The following is a 19,422-nucleotide window of genomic DNA, read 5'->3' as shown; positions in this document are numbered from 1 at the left end:
GTACAGAACCTTCATAAATGTCAGGCAGGTAATAATCAAATGTAATTTCTGAATTTTCTATGGAAATGCAACATAGACTTCATTTTGCAATTGAATAAGGATTAGATCTTTGTCCTTCCATAAATAGGTCGTAGATGTTCAGTCATGTTTTTATGTCACCCTGTATAAGTTCTAGAAAACGTTTTAATCTTGTGGAGAAAATTTTTTTGTTCTTTCACTCATACACATAACACATACATCCTTTTTGTCTGTTTGTTCTTAGAAGAGTCAAGTACCATTGACCAGGATCAAACACTTATGGAACGTGGTGTAGAGGGTGGTGCACCAGAAATTAATTGCAATGGAGTAACTGAAATCATTAATTATACTGAAAACAGTAATAAAGAAACATTGAGGCTTAAGGAGGATCTACATAATGCTAATGACTGTGATGTCCAAAATTTGAAGCAGGAACCTAGTTTCCTAGGCTCCCAAAATGGAGACAGCAGCACATCTCAAGAAACAGACTCTTGTACACCTATAACCTCTGAGGTATCAGATACCATGATGTGCCAGGCTTCACCAAATGTAGAGCAGTCATTCAATGAACAGGACATCAGCCAACTTCAGGAAAGCATCCGGGCAGAGATACCCTGTGAAGATGAGCAAGAGCAAGAACAAAATGGACCATTGGACAACAAAGGTACCTAGATAGACATACTGCCCCAATACTCCTTCCCTGAATAGTATATTCATGAATTTCTAGACTGAAGCCACCATTCATTGTTTTTATAAATAAAGCTCTACAGCAAGTACCCAAGTTACCTTCCACTGTGTACATTTCTTGCTAATTTTGAGTTGTATGAGTCATGTAGTATGCGCACAGCATTTCACTTTTTTGCTCCAAAGGCAGAGTTAGGTTTTTATTTTGTAAACTGAAGGTGTCGCTATACTCTTTTTATCTTACAAAAATTAGTAAATTTTGCCAGTCAAGGGCCTAGGTATATTGCTTCAGAGAGTTTTATTAATTTGGGGGTATTTGTGTGTTCACTAAACAGTCTTACTAATGGTATTCTTTGTCTATAGGAAAATCCACTGCTGGAAATTTTCTTGTTAATCCCCTTGAGCCAAAAAATGCAGAAAAGCTCCAAGTGAAGATTGCTGATCTTGGAAATGCCTGTTGGGTGGTAAGTTAAACTTATTTTATCTTAGTGCTGTGTTTTGAAGTGAGTAGGAATAAATGAGAACTTGAACTTTAATTGTGCTAAGGAAGAAAAAACATCTGCAGATCTATATCCAAGTTGCCAGTTAACATTTTAGCACTGTTTTCTTATTAGCCTTCTGTTATTGGAAAGTTCAAATATATTTCCAGAAGTAGAGAGAGTGATATAATAAAATAGCCCTCACTCCCACTCCAGGTACCTATCACCCAGATGCAGTAATGTTAACTCCTGGCCAGTCTTGTTTTATCTGTATCCTCATTCACTTTCATATGCACAGTGCTTATATTTGTATTTCCCTTTTTCAAAATTGGCATCTAACTTAACTCATTGTAACCTTTTAAGTCCCTTAACATATTTTGGACACCTTTCTTTGTCACTCAGAAATTTACATCAAATTATGTTTATTATGTAATATTCCCTAAGGTATTGTACGTTTTATACATTTTTGATAGCTCATTGTGATGAGTATCTTTGCTCATGATCCTTGTGTGGTTGTCCTTAGGACATACCCTAGACATAGAATTCCAAAGTCAAAAGTTGGGTGCTTTTTTAAAAAGGGGTTTTTTATGTATAGTGTCATATTAATACTGTTGTTTACCTAGTTAAGAATTAGTTAAGAATTAAAGGGCGACACATTATTTTTGATGAACATCTCAAAAATCTACAGTAGAATGATTTGCACATAAATGACAATACTTGGAATCATATACTTTCTAACAGGAATGTTGAAGATTGCTGAAGCAAAAGCTATGCATTGTTGAAAATCCACTTTAATAGCTTTCACACTTATTTTATACTTCAAATTTTTTATTCCATGTGACATTCTGTACCTCACTTCTAGGATATTGTGATAACTTTTTAGAAAAAAAAATGAAGTCAGAGCTTAGCACTGAGTGGTAGGAATGGGGAAAAACTCTTCAAGTAATTAGAATTGCTCCACCATTAATTTATCATAAATCAAATTACCGTAAGTTATGATAAGTTATTAAAATTATTATGATAAATCACTCTGGTCTAGGCCAGCCAGGGTTCACCTGGATTACTGCAGTAGCCTACTCACTCTCTCCCTTCAGCTGCCTGTGCCCCCTACGGAGTTGACAACACAGCTATCAGTGATCCTTTTAAATGTGAGTTGCAGTGACTTCCCTCAAGATGAATGCCACAGTCTTTACCATGTCCCACACACCACCAAGCAAATGATGTCTTCCTTCTGCCTGGAATTCTCTTCCCAAGATAATGTATACAACTCACTCATTTTCTTCAAGTTCCTATTCAGCTGTCGTCTTACCAGGGAGCTCCTTCCCTGAACACCTAACATATTTAGCAAAGCGCTACTCTCCAAACCTGTACACCTATATTATATTCATTCATGTATTTTCTCTTTCTTCCTCTCTCTCCTCAATTTTTTTTCCCCATAGCACTTATCACACACAGTCTGATACTATATAATTGTCTGCTTACCATCCCTCTCCCTAAATGTACATCCCATCATGACAGATTTTTTTTTTGTTCACAGCTATATAATACTTATAACAGAACCTGGTACCTAAGAGGTTCTCAATAAATATGCAAGTAGGGCAGCCCCAGTGGCACAGCGGTTTGGCACAGCCTGCAGCCTGGGGTGTGATCCTGGAGACCCCGGATCAAGCCTCACGACAGGCTCCCTGCATGGAGCCTGCTTTTCCCTCTGCCTGAGTCTCTGCCTTTCTCTCTGTGTCTATGAATAAATAAATAAAATCTTTAAAAAAAAACATAAATAAATACGCAAGTAAATGAATTGTAAGAAACACATTGGCTCTGTCCCAGACACCACGTTGTACAAGTATCAGATGCTTCAAGCTTCTGTGCCTTTGTGTATAGGACACCTTCCTCCATTATTGTTTTAATTTTTTTTCCATTATTGTTTTAAATATTTTATTTATTTATTCATGAGAGACACACGGAGAGGCAGAGACCTAGGTAGAGACCTAGGCAGAGAGAGAAGCAGACTGCAGGGAGCCCTGCAAGGAGCCGGATGCGGGACTCGATCCCAGATCCCGGGATCAGGACCTGAGCCAAAGGCAGACACTCTACTACTGAGCCATCCAGGCATCCTTCCTCCATTATTTTCTAACACTTTTTACACACCTTTATTCTGCTACAATTTTTCCTGTCACTTTTACAGTTACTCTTTTTTAATCTGCATGTCTCTTCTCTTTTTAAATGTGTCTCTGTGCTATAAAAGACTTTGCCTTCTTTTCATTAATTCACTCCTTCAGCAAACATTGGCACATGCTCTGACCTGCTAGTAGGACACAGTGTGAACTAGACAACGGTATCTTATCCTGCTGGATCCTGGTCAAATCTCACATCTTACTAATCTCTGCAGCAGAGCAGCATCTAGCATTCCGTTATGGGATTGTATATGATATTCAAATTGCTAGATTTTTAAAAAATATTATATTCTTACTAGTTTTGCATGTATATAGTTTGGATGTTGTTTCAAAAATCTGCCCCTTGGGCAGCCCCGGTGGCACAGCGGTTTATCACCACCTGTAGTCCAGGGCATGATCCTGGAGATCCAGGATCAAGCCCCACATCAGGCTCGCTGCATGGTGCTTGTGTCTCTGCCCCTCTCTCTCCTCTTCTCTCTCTCTCTCTCTCTCTCTCTCTCTCTCTCTGAATAAATAAAATCTTAAAAAAAAAAATCTGCCCTTTCCCTTTGCCAATTTGTTACTCCCCACACGACAGTATTTACCTTCATATCACTAATAAATATCTAAACTATACTGCTCCCAGTTTTTTTTCTTTCAATATTAAGCATTATTTCTTCCTGGAAAACAGGATTTACATTCTATCACTAAACCCACCCCCCATGTTCCCAATTTAATATATGATTTTGGCTGGTAATTTATTCCATGTTTGCATTATTGGGACCCAGTGCTGTTTTGAGCATAAATTGTACTGATTCCTTTTCCTTTTCTGCCTAACACTGTGTTTCATTTGCTTAGTTGTCTTTGTACTATTTATTACTTTAATTCAACCCCGTGCTTTCACCAAGTGGTATAAATACATATACTCTAATGCATACAGATACCTTGGGTACTCTTTCAACCTCTTCCTGAAGAGCTCTGTGTGGAACCCTGAGTCTTCTACCCTGAGTTCACTGTTGATTGCCTCATACGCCTATGGCATTACTGCCATTCAGATTTCCTTTCCCCATCATTCCTGGAGATTATATTTACTCTATCTTTATATCCTCTACTTTCTGTCCCTCTTATTTTCTTTTTTTTTAAAGATTTTATTTATTTATTCATGAGAAACAAGAGAGAGAGAGAGAGGCAGAGACACGGGCAGAGGGAGAAGCTGGCTCCATGCAGGGAGCCTGACGTGGGACTCAATCCTGGAACCCCAAGTCACGCCCTGGGCTGATGGCAGCACTAAACCACTGAACCACCCGGGCTGCCCTCTGATTTTCTTTCTTGGTTTTCTCCATCATTTTTGTTTGTTTGTTCTTTGTTTGTGGTTTTGTTTTGTTTTGTTTTTTGGAGTATGTATAACTTGTCGTAGCTTCCTAAGAAAATATGTGAGACTGGGAGGGGCATCTTGCATGTCTGCTAATGTCCTACTTTCACACTCAGTTGGCTGCAATGCAGTTTTCGGTTGAAAATTATTTTCTCGGGCAGCCTGGGTGGCTCAGTGGTTTAGCGTCACCTTCAGCCCAGGGCATGATCCTGGAGACCCAGGGTGGAGTCCTGTGTTGGGCTCCTTGCACGGAGCATGCTTCTCCCTCTGCCTGTGTCTCTGCCTCTCTCCCTCTGTCTCTGTCTCTCATGGATGGATGGATGGATGGGTGGATGGATGGATGGATAGATAGATAGATAGATAGATAGATAGATAGATAGATAGATATAATTTTCTCTCAGAATGTTTGTCATTGCTCCATTATCTTCTAATTCCCTGACTTGTTGCTGCTAAAGACCAATGCTATTCTGATTCTTGATCCAAAACCTTTTCCCCTGTGAAAGTCTTATAAGATCGTTATTTCATGGTGCTATGCCTCACTTGGGTCTGTTTTTATCCGTTATACTATGCACGTGATGTGCACTTACTTTTTTTAAGTTTATTTAAGCAGTTTGTACACCCAGTGTAGGGCTTAAAGATCAAGAGTCACATGCTCTTCCAGCTGAGCCAGCCAGGCACCCCTGGTGTGTGTACACTTAATATTGAAATTCTAGTTCTTTGGTTTTGACTTTGTCCGTTTGGTTTTTTGTTTTCTTTCTTTTCTTTCCTTGGTCTCTATTCTCTAGCTCTGAAATATTATCCAAATGTTAGATCTTTTATGCAGATCTTATCTTACCTTTCTCTCCTATTTTCTGTCATTTTCTTTTTGCTTTATTTTCTGGGAGATTTCTCAACTAGCTTTATTTTTTCTCATTTCTCCTATTGCATTTTACTTTTCAAGAGTTCTTTGGTTTTCTTTCTTTTTGGGGGGGCGGGGGGGTTTACTTATTCGTTTATTTCCTCCAAGTTCTTTGGTTTTCTAATTACCTCTCAGAGATACTCTCCCCTCAATTGTCTGGAGCATCCTTCAGAGATCCTATTTTACCCACTTGGGAGAAAACCTCCAAATGATCTGTCTGGCCAAGAAAGGGGCTGTTAGAGTGCATGATGCCCTCTGTTCTGGAGCCCTGTTTCTTTAAAAGATGTTTTTGTTGTTGTTACTTTATTTTTATGTATTTAAAGAGTGAGAGGTGTGGGCTAGAGGGGAGGAGCAAAGGGAGTGGGACAAGCGGACTCCCTGCTGAGCATGGAGCCCAACACAGGGCTTGATGTCATGACCCTGAGATCATGATCTAAGCTGAAACCAAGAGTTAGATACCTAACTGACTAAGCCACTCAGGTGCCCCATCTTTAAAAGATGTTTTTATAAAGCAACATTTCTGATTAAATCCCACCCTCAGCCCTATTTTCTTGTGATACCTGATACTGCCAAACCCTGAGCCTTGAGGCAAGGGGTACTGTGGTATACATCACAGTGCTTCTCAGCTTTCACCAGTGGTTTATTCAGTTTTCTTGGATCCATTAAGATATTTACCAGTGATCTGTTTTTCATCTTGTAAATTTTATTACTCTAACTTCTTTGCCATTGTCTTTGTTAGTTTATCCTGTAAAAATTAACACTGTGGGGCAGCCCTGGTGGCTCAGTGGTTTAGTGCTGCCTTCAGCCCAGGGGCTTATCCTAGAGACCCTGGATTGAGTCCCATGTCAGGCTCCCTGCATGGGGCCTGCTTCTCCCTCTGCCTGTGTCTCTGCCCCTCTCTCTCTGTGTCTCTCGTAAATAAATAAATAAAACCTTTTAAAAAAAATAAATAAATAAAAATTAACACTGAATTCTTACTAAGGTAGCGTTTTAGGAGTGAGTAAATGTGTGTATGTGATCCACCTTCTTTACTTTTGCTGATTCTGGACCTTATTTATCATTACAGCGTCTTTGAAAAAAAAAAAGATTCCATTTATCTATTCATGAGAGACACAGAAAAAGAGAGGCAGAGGGAGAAGCAGGCTCCATGCAGCGAGCCTGATGTGGGACTTGATCCCCGGATTGTTGGATCACAACCTCATCCGAAGGCAGATGCTCAGAGCCACCTAGGCATCTCTACAGCATCTTTTTAAAGGCAGTAGTGAGACAGAAGGAGTAAAGATAACTCCCTTGAACAGCGTGTCCATTTTTCTAAGTATATCACTGAAAAGGATGCCTGGACCCAATGCTAAAGTGTATGTGTATGTGAAGGCTCTCTCACACCAAGCAATTCTTGGGCACTAGTCTGAGAATTCAGTTCAATTCTGACATTATCTACCTGGAGATAATGAGATTCCACAGGTTAAGGGGTCAGTCCCACAAGACCTCCCTCCACTTTAGATGCCAGTGGCAAGCCCACGTTACCTTTGCTTCTGACCAACTGGCTATAAATGGGAGTCTCCAACAACCCCCTCCAACTCAAGATACCAATCACAGGTCCAGGTTGTTCCCTGTACTTCTGACTCAACTGGCTGTAAAGCAGAGATTCCCACAGCCCTTTCCTTGGGCTTGATTGATTTGCTAGAATGGCTAACAAAGCCCAGAAAAATCCCTTTACTCACTACATTACTGATTTATTGCAAAGGATGTTATCAATAGCCAGAGGAAGGGATATATAGGGTGAGGTCTCAAAGGCACTTCTGTCCTTACGGAGCTGGGGGCCTGCCCCAGTGCCATGTGCTGGAAGCATTTTGGTTCCCCCATGTGGAAGCTTCCCAGACCCCCTCCTTTTGTGTTTTTATGGAGGCTTTATTACATAGGCATGATTGATTAACTCACCATCAGTGACTATTCAGTCCCTTACCCCTCTCCCCACACCCAGAAATCAGAGATATGTCCTGAAAATTCCCCCCTCTAGTCATAGTTAGTTCCTCTAGCAACGAGTCCCCATCCTTAGGTGGGTTCCAAAAGTTGGTTCATGAACATAGATTCAGTTGTGGTAGAAAAGGGCTTCTTAGAATAATAAGACACCGATTTTATCTTTACAGTTCTGGAGTGTTTTCAGGAACTGAGGACAGGAGACAATTTGTATCAAATATGTTCCCATTACTCTTAGTGCTCCAGAAATTCCAGGGATTTAGGGAGTTGTGAGCCAAGAACAGTGGATAATGACCAAATATATATGAGAAATACATTTTGAATGATGCATACATATGAATGATCTCACACACACACACAATCACCTGCAGTACATTTCCACTTAAACTCAATATCTGAACCCATTGTTTTCCTGTAAAACCACTTCCCTAAGTCTCTTCTGGTTTTTCAACAGACGGCTAATCCGTTAGGCCTCTGCCACTGAGTTCTTTTTGGCTCTTCCTCCTTACCTCCCACATAGAGCCATCAAATTTTTAAATTCTGCTTATTCTTTCTTTGACTGTCCTTATGTTTAGTCCTCCCTCTCCTATCTCCACAACCAGTGTTCAGATTTTCATTATTAAACCTAAATCTGGCCACCAACCAGAAAATCACTGGAATGATGTCCTCAGATGTCTTGTCAGTCTTCTTGTAGCACTCTGTCCTGTGCATTAACATGCAGTGATGCCAGATGAAATCAAAACTGTTTAACCTAGCGGTTAACTGTATTTGGCTTTAACAGATGTCTTTCTGTGCCTTAATTGGTGATGTTGTCTCTACCAGAAGTACAAAAGTTGCTCTTTTTGGTCAGTCTTTGTCCCTTAGGAGCTCTGGTCAATACTGGTTTTCTCCCTGAAGCTTTCTCTTCCTAATAATCTCCTTTTCACAAATGTTCTTTCTTGGAGTTTCTGGCTAGCTCAGTCAGAGGAGCATGCAACTCTTGATCTTAGGGTTGTGAGTTCAAGCCCTACGTTGAGTATAAAGATTACTGTAAATAAATAAAACTTAAATGAATGAATGTGGCAAGAAAGCAATTGATCTTGTTTATGAGTTCCAGGAAAATTAAAGAATCGTCTTCTACATATTCTTGTTAAGTGTTTTTTAATATTATCTGTATTGTGTTCTGTATGTATGACTCATTCTAAACTTTTTTCTGCAATTATTTTTTATTATGGCCAACTTCAAGCCTGTACTAAAATAAAGAGAATAGAACAGTGATGAAGGGATCCCTGGGTGACGCAGTGGTTTAGCGCCTGCCTTTGGCCCAGGGTGCGATCCTGGAGACCCGGGATCGAATCCCACGTCGGGCTCCCGGTGCATGGAGCCTGCTTCTCCCTCTGCCTGTGTCTCTGCCTCTCTCTGTGTGTGTGTGTGTGACTATCATAAATTTAAAAAAAACAAAAAAAGAACAGTGATGAAATCCTGTGCCATTAAACTAGTGTCACCCAGCAATTATCAACTGATTGCCAGTTTGTTTGCATCTGTTTCCCCAGTCTGCCACCCATTCCAAATTATTTTGAACTTATCCCAAGTATCTTCTTTTCATTCCTAAATATGGCTTTCTAAAAGACGATTCTTGCAGGTAACCATGACACAGTTGTTACCTAAAAAGTTGGCAATTCACCAATAACAAGTATTCAATCAGTTTTTACTTTGTAAACATTCTTTCAATTTTGTTTATTTGAAATGGGATCCAAATAAAATCTATAAATACAAAAGTAGGTACTATGTCTCTTGCATTGCTTTTACTATAGTTTTTTCCCTTTTCTTCCCATACAGTTTATGTGTTAAAGAAATTCCAGTTGTTTTGCTGATTGCATTCCCATGGTACTTAACATGGTCTCTGTTTCCCCCAGAATCATGTTTGAATTTTTTGGAGTGAAGGGGATGGAGGAGAATGAGGCCAAGAGTTCTTTATAGGTGGTTACAAGATTCTTGAAACTTGAAACCAAATATTTTATTTCTTCATAATGAGCACATAAGAAGGAAAGTTTCATTTGAATCTAAATTGGTGTCATACATTTGTTGAAGTGCTTATTAACTGTAGACAAATGACCAACTTAATTTTGTTTGGGGTAATAAGTTTTCCATTTCTTAAAAAGCAGTTTTTAAGAATGTATATCTATATTAAGGTTAGACACATGTGTTTATAAAAATAATTTGGAGTAGAAAGTGTGTTAAAGTACTCTTTGAAGCTATAGTATCAAAATGATACTTAAACTAAATGAAAACTGGTTTGAGGAAAACTAAGTAAGAGAATTATTTTAATCTCCATTTTTCTTCATGATTTGTTACTTTTTAGAATAAATAAATTTTAATTAAAATACTGTTTCCTTCTCTATTTACTCAGCACAAACATTTCACTGAAGATATTCAAACAAGGCAATATCGTTCCTTGGAAGTTCTGATAGGATCTGGCTATAATACCCCTGCTGACATTTGGAGCACAGCATGCATGGTAATGTTTTTTTCCCTTCACCTTCACTTGTTATGTGGTATTTCTACACCTTGCCCTGTTTTGTAATTTTAGTAGACCTGCAAATTTACAAACCGGAAAATTTTTTTTGATGTACTTCATGTGATGCACTTTAAATCTTAGTCTAGAGAGGTGGGAATTCAAAAGCCAGTTAAAAACATCTGGCATTCCATGGCACCTGAGTGGCTTAAGTGGTTAGCAGTTAGTCGGTTAAGCGTCCAGCTCTCGATTTCAGCTCAGGTCATGATCTCAGGGTCATGAGATTGGGCTCTATTCTGGGTGTGGAGCCTGCTTGAGATTGTCTCTCTGCCTCTCCCCCTAACCCCAAGCCCCCCAACCCCATCCGTGCACATGTGCGTGCTCACTCTTACCCTCTCTGTCAAAAAAATCCAGCATTCTGTTTTCTTCTGCCAAATTGCTGTTGGTTGAAAGCATCAGACTTTCTTATTGTGGGCCTCGGCAAAGGGGATTAAAAACAACTGCTCTAAAGTGGTAAACCACTTTTGATTAGGAGGTTATCAGTACCTTTTTTTTTTTTCTTTCTTTCTAATTTATCAGAGAGAGAGCAAGAGCACAAACAAGGAGAATGGCAGAGAGAGGGAGAAGCAGGCTCCCTGTGGAGCAGGGAACCCAGTGCAGAACTCTCCCAGGACCCTGGAATCACAACCCAAGCCAAAGACAGAAGCTTAACTGACTGAGCTCCCCAGGACCCTGGTCCTTTCAGCTCTGATCTGTTCTCAGATTAGGGAAACCCTTGGAAACTACTTCATTCTGTATAGTTTGACAGTTCCTCAAACATCTTTGCACCTCAAAAGATGTGAAAGCCCAGTCATCCTAAATTTCTTAAACTGCTGCTTTGTCCCTGCCAAACAAGTACTCAAGTACTCAAGTACTTGATATTGAATGGTTTCCCACAAATAGCCTTATGTTGGAATGTGTTCCATGGAGTGCACTCTTCAGTTTGTAATTGTGTGTTTCTTTTACTAGGTTTAAGTGTCATGCTGACAGGAACCATGTCTGTTATATATAGCTTAGTGTCTGGTTCAGGGCCTGGCACGTTTCCAGTAGGTGCTAATAGTGCAATTCTGGTGCTAACTACCCAGAGTTATGTCAGACTTCACGGGTTAAGGGCATAATTTCCTACAAGCCCCCTCCCTTCAGACACTGCCTGCAAGCTCTGGAGTCCACAGGCCACCTGCATTTCTGACCACTGGCTACAGGTTGGGAGGATCCATTATCCTTTCAGATTCAGTATCTTATTGGAATGACTCACAGAACTTGGGAAAGTGTTCAACTGCTATTACAGTTTTGTCATAAAGGCTACAAATTAGAACCAGTCAAATGAAAACACACATAGAGTGAGGCCTAAGAGAGTAGCAAAGGTGAAGCTTCTTAAAAACTTCCTTCGGAGCCCACCTTGAGTCACCGTGAGTCACCTCGAATAATGATTAGGGGGTAGAAGGGGTACCATGAATGACAAAGGGCACTCATCACATGGAAATACCAAGCTTTTAGAGGCTTCCTTTTAGGAAACAGGAACAAAGACCAAACAAATTATCTATTATATAATAGTACTTAATGAATGTTGATCGACCATCTAATGAGTAAACTAAACCAGAAACCTATTAAACTGTCATTTCAATTAACATTATTCAAAGTCAGCTTTGGGGGAAAACTTGAGAAGCTACAGACTAGAGGCCCCAACCTATTTTAGGTCATAGATTTCTTGATATCCACATTCTTAAAAAACTTTGTCTTCCAAAGGTAATAGAATTAAAACCGTATTGTTCATATGGCATGACCTTGTAAATGTTTGTGTTATGGCACACCAGTAGTCTGTTCAGATGGTAGACTGTGAAATTCAAGTTTATTCTGTGTGCACAAGATCAAAGAATATTAAAAGAAAATCTAGCTTCTTTCTTGCCATACTTTAAAGCTTTGTATTTTGAGGAATTTGATTTGTGAGACAAAATAAGTGATAGAGATGCCACTAAGTACAAAACAGTTTATAGATCACATCTGATTTATTATGATGTGGTTCTTAGTCATGGTTTGTTTGGGGACAGTAAGTCCTGCTTACTATTTAGTATATTAATACTAAGGCAATAAGACAAAAAGGCAATTAACCTTGCCCCCTGTTTGGAGCAGCTCATATGCAGGAATTTCTTGACCAAGGGAGGGAAAGCACTTACCTGACATGAGACCCTGTCATGGAAACTTGAGCCCCTTTATTCCCGAAGTTTCTCTCCTTTTGCTAACAGACATAGGAATGTTGCTTTCCATTTAGCCATAAGCAGGAAGTAAAGATAAATCCCAGAATATCTGAAATGCCTGGAAAGGTAGGTCATCCTGCATCCAGGGTAATTAAATGGAAAGATAGGAGTCTTTGTTGAGAGATAAAAGAAATTGCCAGCCACCGCAGTGATTGAGACTACCCAGTGAGAGGGCAGTTATAACAAGGGAGTGTTCTGTGAAGGCCATTTTAGAGTTGACAAAGAATAGATGTTTTTAAATCCTTCATTCTATAGATTTTGACAAATGTATGATGACCTGTATCTACCACTATAGTATCATACAGAGTAGTTTAACTGCCCTAAAATTCCTCCGTGCTCTGCCTGTTTATCCCTGCTCCATCTCCTCCATTGATCTGACCACCACTGATTTTTTTTTTTTTTTTAAGATTTTTTATTTATTCATGAGAGAGAAAGAGAGGCAGCGACACAGGCACAGGGAGAAGCAGATTCCATGCAGGGAGCCCAACGTGGGACTCGTGGGACTCGATCCCAAGTCTCGAGGATCACGCCCTGGCTGAAGGCGGCGCTAAACCGCTGAGCCACGCTGGCTGCCCCACCACTGATCTTTTTATTGTCTTCACAGTTTTGCCTTTTTCAAAATGTCATGTAGTTGGAATCATAAAGTATGTTGATGTTTCAGATTGGCTTCTTTCACTTCGTGATACTCATTTAAGGTTCTTCTATGTTTTTTCATATCTCGATAGCTTTTTCTTTTTTTGCACTAAATAATACTGCATTGTCTAGATACACCAGCACACTGGATTTCATAACTGATGTTGCCTCTGTTTGTCAGCATGACTGTCATTGAATAGGCTCTTTGGTTAGTGTGAGACAAGCACAGAAGTGGGAATCAGGAAACCTGGATTCTAGGCTGGGCTTTTTTGCCTTTCAGTTATAGCCAGTTTTCTCATCTATAAAGGGAGGGGACTAAAGTGTTTTGTAACCTAGAGCTTCTGGTAGTTTCAGTTCTGACATTGTAATTATTTGGTTAGTTGTGCATTTTCTTTATTACTTTGAATTTTAATTACAGTATTTTTACTGAAGTCACACTACAAGGCTTTGAAAAAATATTAGTTTCTGAAGAGATTAACAAATTTTGATAAATTAGAATCACAGTTCGTTTCCGTTCTGCTTTGGGACTCTAAGCCTCAGGACAGTTAGAGGGGAGGGTAGAGCCAGTATCACCTTCAGTATAAAACCAGCTATACCTCGGCAGTAGTACAGTTCAGGTAATAATAGTTTTTGAGAAAAGCTGTTCTCTCATGAAACTGCAGAAGCTGACTCTGGCAAGCCACTGAGACCTAAAACCTAGGACCAAATTAGAGAATGTACTCCGGAATCCACCCCACAGTTCCTGAAATTGTCCAGACCGTTGACTTAATCAAAATTGACCTGCAACTGGCACTTAAACTATACTTTTATACCAGTATAGTCCTTTTAATCAATGAAAGATTAATATAGCTCTATCAGGTGCTGTTTTTTCATACTGCTCGTCACGTATTCTAAAGGAAATCACTTTTTCCTAGTTCTTGAACACTGTTTACAAAAGGTTTTCATGTATAGAAGACACGTACCTATCTCTTCCTGGTGGGTGAGTGCCAGACCTGCTAGTCACATAAAACATGAATGACTCTTCACTGCATTTACATGTAATATTTTTCTGACTTTTCTGTAAATTTGGGAATTGGGGCTTCTGCTTAACAGTTTAGGGAGTGCTTCCTAAAGGAAAACTTAAAAATGTACTTTTATAATTAAGAGTCATAAGAAGAGAGATGTCTGAGTTTTTTGGTTTTGATTTTGTGTACAGAATCTTAATTTCTTGCCATGTGAAATTATAACATAAGAAAACAAGACCTGCTCTTCTCACGAATAATTTAATTAACTTAGAATCACCTTAATGTCCACATATGGCCCTCTCTGGGCAAAAAGAGAAATTGAAGAGAGCTGAATTACTGATACGGGGGTGTTATCAACATCCATATGTTGATGTTAACAGTTTTTGCTCTTTTCCTGCTGTATTTTACTAAAATACAGGTGTGGAAGGAAAGCTCTTTAGAAATAATATCAGACTTCTTTTTCAATGATCATTGCAGCTTTTTCAAAGAAGAAAATGTTACCTCCTATTGAGCTAAATAGCAAGCAATAAGCTTCCCAGAGGCTGCCTCTTTGTTTTGTTTTGTTTTAATGCTTTCATATGCTGTCCTCTTTTTCTTAGGCCTTTGAACTGGCCACAGGCGACTATTTGTTTGAACCTCATTCCGGGGAAGAGTACACTCGAGATGAAGGTAAGTCTCCTTAACTGAGGATGTCTATGCATGGCAGTTACACTTCTCACATGTGGCTAACATGGTTTGTTAGTACTGAAGCACTTGGTCTTTTTAGTGTGCCAAGGATATATAAATTCCAGAAAAGATAGAAATATATAGAATTTATGTATATTAAGTATTAGGTAACTAGATATTTTATAATGGCTATTAAAGAACTCTTGAGGATGAGAGGAAAGGCCACAATTCATTACACTACAACTTGTGTTTGCCAGATGATTCTTCTAAAACATCTAGTTATTTTTCTTTATATATAAATCAGTGATTCATTCTTTACCCACTTTGAATTGCATGCTCATCAACTTATTGCTGAGTTATGCCTGTAACTTTATTTGGAAGTCAGTCATTTTATATACAGACACACTACTTAAGTGGTATTTGTGAATGCAAAGACTATATTCTGTTGGTCTATATAAATTCTCTAAAATTTAGCAATCTTTTTACCCTTTGTAAAAATTAAAATTAAAGCCATACTTTTTTTGTGTGTGTAAATGATACTAACATTTAGAATTCTATTTTAAAACAGTGTTATTAGGGTACCTGAGTGGCTCAGTCAGTTAAGCAGCTGACTGTTGGTTTTGGCTTAGGTCATGATCCCTGGGTCCTGGTTTCAAGTCCCTCTGCAGGGAATCTGCATCTTCCTCTCCCTTTGTCCCTCCCCATGCTTGTGTGTGTGCTCTCTTGCTTTCTCTCTCAAATAAGTAAAAAATCTTTAATAAAATAAAAGTGTTACTGATTTAACATTTTGTGATAGCTGATGGGAAAGGCCCAAGCTGTCAGTTGCTCCATCTGATGGGTTGTAAAAAGCACACAACTGAGTATGTGATTTTTTTTTTTTTTTAAATCATGGTGGTGTCCAAATAACTTAGATAATAACGTGAGTCAAAGAACTATTAGAGAAATGTTTTGCCTTCTTTATTATACAGTTTCAGCAGATTTTATTTTTCGGATTAATGAGAATTAACTTTGAGAGAACACTAGCAATGTACCCTCCCTCCCAGTGTGGAAAACACGTCCTTTATTTTCTGCACTTTCCTCAGTTCTTAGAAAAATCAGGTTTTGTTCTCTGAAACCAAGAATGCTCTCCATTTCTTAAACCATGGTCCCTTGGGATATTAATACACAATGTTAGTAAGGCTTGCTGATACTCTTAACACATGTTGTTTGGGAAAAGTTACACTAATTTCGTTAACCAAATACTTCTTTTAGTGGGTACAGTGTTTTCTATATAGGAGTCCTTGTAAGAATATACTGTAATTACTATCTATGTACACAATTTTCCCTAATCTCTGCATCTTTTTTTTTTTTTTTTTGCCAGTTTTAAGTTTGGGGCTATAAACTTTTAGAAATGCCCTACTTTATCTGTTTAAGCGAGTAATTGAGGTTTTTTTTCTCATTAGTTTCCTAGACTCCCTGTAAATAGTATGTGTTACAGAATACACAGATAGCAGCTGGAATTATATTCTGTAGGATCTTAAACTACCAAACCTGAAAATTGAAATGTATATAAAAAGTCCAAAGTAAGCAGCAAGGGAGAACCATCTATTCTAGGTATTTAGAGCCAAAGTTATTTCCTCACCCCTCCCCCCCCAAAAAAAAATTATTTCCTCCCATACCAGTCAGTACTAATAGTCCTTCGATGAAACTTCAGACTATTTGCAATTTGGCACAGAAGAGCAGAAACAAAGAAAACTCTTAACCCCTAGCTAGTGTATGCATAGTTTATTACAAATCAGGATAGGACTGGGGCCTACCTAGGAAGCATATTTTCTGATGTCTTGGTGTTCTAAGCCCTGACTCTTGGAATAATACTTGACAATTTTGCCTATCAGGTATATCAGCCCTATGATTAACTGATATGCCAGAGATAGACTGCTGGAATTAAAGGTAAAATAACACATTCAAGGGAAAAATAATTCCTTGGTCTAGGAAAAATATTAAAAGAACCAGTACTTCACTTGGAAGTTTACAGTAATATAAAGTGTAGTCTCACTTATAATTAGTTATACAAAGACCTTTATTTGCAAGTTTTGCCTAAAATAGGCAGAAATTCTTGGCAGCCAATGTTCTTGGCAGCAAACTAAGTTCAGTCAAAACTGACAAAAGGTTGTAGTGAATTGATGAATGTAAAGCCCTTTTAAAATGACAGCACTGAGTCCTTTACATGAGAAATAAATAGGACCTGAAACTTTTACAAATTCTCAGATAGATTAATGTCTCTGGCATATTATTATTTCCCTGTAAGATAATATTAGTGGAAGTTTTATACTCATTCCTTTTGACCTTAAGGAATCTATAACTACAGGATTAAAGTCATTTACAAAAATGACTAACACCCATCACTTTTTAAAATTTCTTCATATTCTCAGTTGCTTTCATCTGCAGAGTAAAAAAGTAGTAGAGTTACATGTACATGTGGATGCCGCCTGGTCCCAGGCTCACTGCCTGGTGACATGCACACTCCCTAGCATGCTCACAGTCCATATTCATGCTGTGACACAACAAGGCACTATTATGATATGGACACCTTTTAGTGTCCTACAGAAGTCAAGTAGATGTTTGTGCTAATTTCTACTTTAAAATGTGATTTATTTTAAAACCAACACGCAGCTCCGAACTAAACATGATAAGATGTGAGTTCATTTTGAGTTCTAGTTCCTGTTAGCCCTGTACCTTCAAGTAGGCCATTTATTCTGAGGTTCTCTTTTCTCATCATTAAAATGGGGGTATTTATTAATTTTGACCTGTTTTACAGAGTGATTATAAAAATTGAGATAAACATGTGAGTGCTTTGTCACGTACTTCATTAAATAAGGTGATATTATTACTACTTGAAATCTCGAGCAGTGTCATAAATAAGGGTTCTAGAATGTCTAAAGCATATTGGCAGTTTTTTACTTTAACCCACTTAAATGTAGATGTGTAGACAAAATAGAAATAAAGATGTAAATAAACCTTCAGACTCTATAGAGTGGGACTTGCCAGCTGCTATCAGGTGATTAACCACCTGAAATAATTCTTGACCTTCCCAGTCTGCCCTGGAGTATCCTTGGTTATATTTGTAGTTACTTTTAAACAGTCCTGAGAAATCTATTCAGTTTTTTAAAAAACTCTTTTACAGCTTGTCCTTGATCCTGTTCTTCTTACCCTTCTATTTTAGACCACATTGTGCACATTATAGAGCTGATAGGCAGAATTCCAAGACGCTTTGCCCTCAGTGGGAAATATTCACAGGACTTCTTCAATCGCAGAGGTAGTATTATTAACATGAGTTTTCATCTAGGCCCCAGGGATACAACTTCAGGAAGCAGAGCATTCACACCAAGATTGTTTTTAGTTACCACTCAAGTCCCACTGGAGTGGACACCTGATTTTTTACGGTTTTCTGGATTCTCCATTAGATGGATAGAGTCCTCTTCCTATTTAGGACAGAAAGCAAGGCTGAAATGCTTTACAAAGAGGTGTGCATGCTACTCTTTCTGCCATTGTCTAGAACTGCATTTGTTACCCCTGTTATGTATGTGTTTTTTTTCCCCCTCTCCTGAAACGTTTGAAACATACAGATCACATTGCATTGATCATAGAACTTCTGGGGAAGGTGCCTCGCAAGCTCATTGTGGCAGGAAAATATTCCAAGGAATTTTTCACCAAAAAAGGTAAATGTGTTTGTTCCAGAGATTAAGGGGGCAAAGTGTTTAAAAATGGAAAGGTAAGTATAGCTGGGTACCTGTTCCCAGCACCTACAGAAGAATGATCCTGCTTTGAATGATGGGCTGTAACAGCAGAAAGGTGAATTAGTGTGGTCAAGAGCAGAAACGAGCCGCACTATCTGGGTTCATATTCCAGCTGCTTGTACACAACGTTGGTCTGCTGATTTCTAAATGGGGATTTTAAGTGTTTACTTCAAACTAAGTTACTGTGTGTGTAGTACCTGGCACACAATTGGTTGATTACTCCTACTACACTACTTCTGAAAAATGGGCAGATTTTTGGTAGCATTTGATCTAAGAACTGCCTCTTCTCAAAGGGCAAGTAGTTTAGTTTAAGCTTTGGGCAGAACTACATCTCACTCATCTTAAAGTCCAATGATACCTAACACAGTCACTGAAGCACATTAGTCCCACAAATTAACTTTACCCTCCAGTTTTATAAGTTGTTATCACCGATTAGTGGAGGAAAACAAAGATAATACTCTCACCTCAAAGTTTTGACTTGATAATATATCTTGGCATAGTTATGTATTTCTTATGCATCCAAATAAAATTTAAAAGCTCATATTTGAAAATGTGACTTAGAAAGGACTAGAAAACTGGCCTTCTTTCCCGTTTGCTGTGGTTCCCTTTTTCCTCACAACCTCTATACACTTGACAGCAAGTATCCTCAGAAACATTTCTTAATGTTTCTTTTTTGGCAGGGAAATTGTGAAGTGCTTCATAAGAGTTCCTCCTTGTGCAAAGACCAATTAACGGCATGTGTGTGCCTAGTGGGTGATTAATTAGACAGTTGCTGCTAACAGAAAAGGCTTCAATTAAGTGTTGTATAAGTAAAGATGGTCAATGTCAAGCAAGAATTAGAATGACATTTCAGAATTGTACAAAGTGTTGATGTAGCTATATCTGAAAGCTGTATGGGGTTTGTTCTTTTAGTCTTGTTGCTTTTTTACAGGTCTGACATGGTGTTGGCTTTTTAGTTTTAAATTACTGCCTTA

The 19,422-nt window shown here is 38.6% G+C and overlaps 1 protein-coding gene across 1 annotated transcript in view; it reads left to right on the top strand.

Annotated features, from left to right (window-relative positions):
- SRPK1 (SRSF protein kinase 1) overlaps positions 1-19,422 on the top strand; it is a 90,133-nt gene that overhangs the window by 67,796 nt on the left and 2,915 nt on the right. Inside the window, 5 exon segments of the mRNA XM_072730891.1 lie at positions 263-682; positions 1,066-1,166; positions 9,971-10,078; positions 14,606-14,675; positions 18,278-18,370. Coding sequence (XP_072586992.1) covers positions 263-682; positions 1,066-1,166; positions 9,971-10,078; positions 14,606-14,675; positions 18,278-18,370 — 792 coding nt within the window.

The sequence above is a fragment of the Vulpes vulpes genome, chromosome 1 (assembly GCF_048418805.1).
Source record: "Vulpes vulpes isolate BD-2025 chromosome 1, VulVul3, whole genome shotgun sequence".
Lineage (NCBI taxonomy): Eukaryota > Metazoa > Chordata > Mammalia > Carnivora > Canidae > Vulpes > Vulpes vulpes.
The sequence above is the reverse complement of the archived record's forward strand: the minus strand, read 5'-3'. Positions and strand labels throughout refer to the sequence as shown.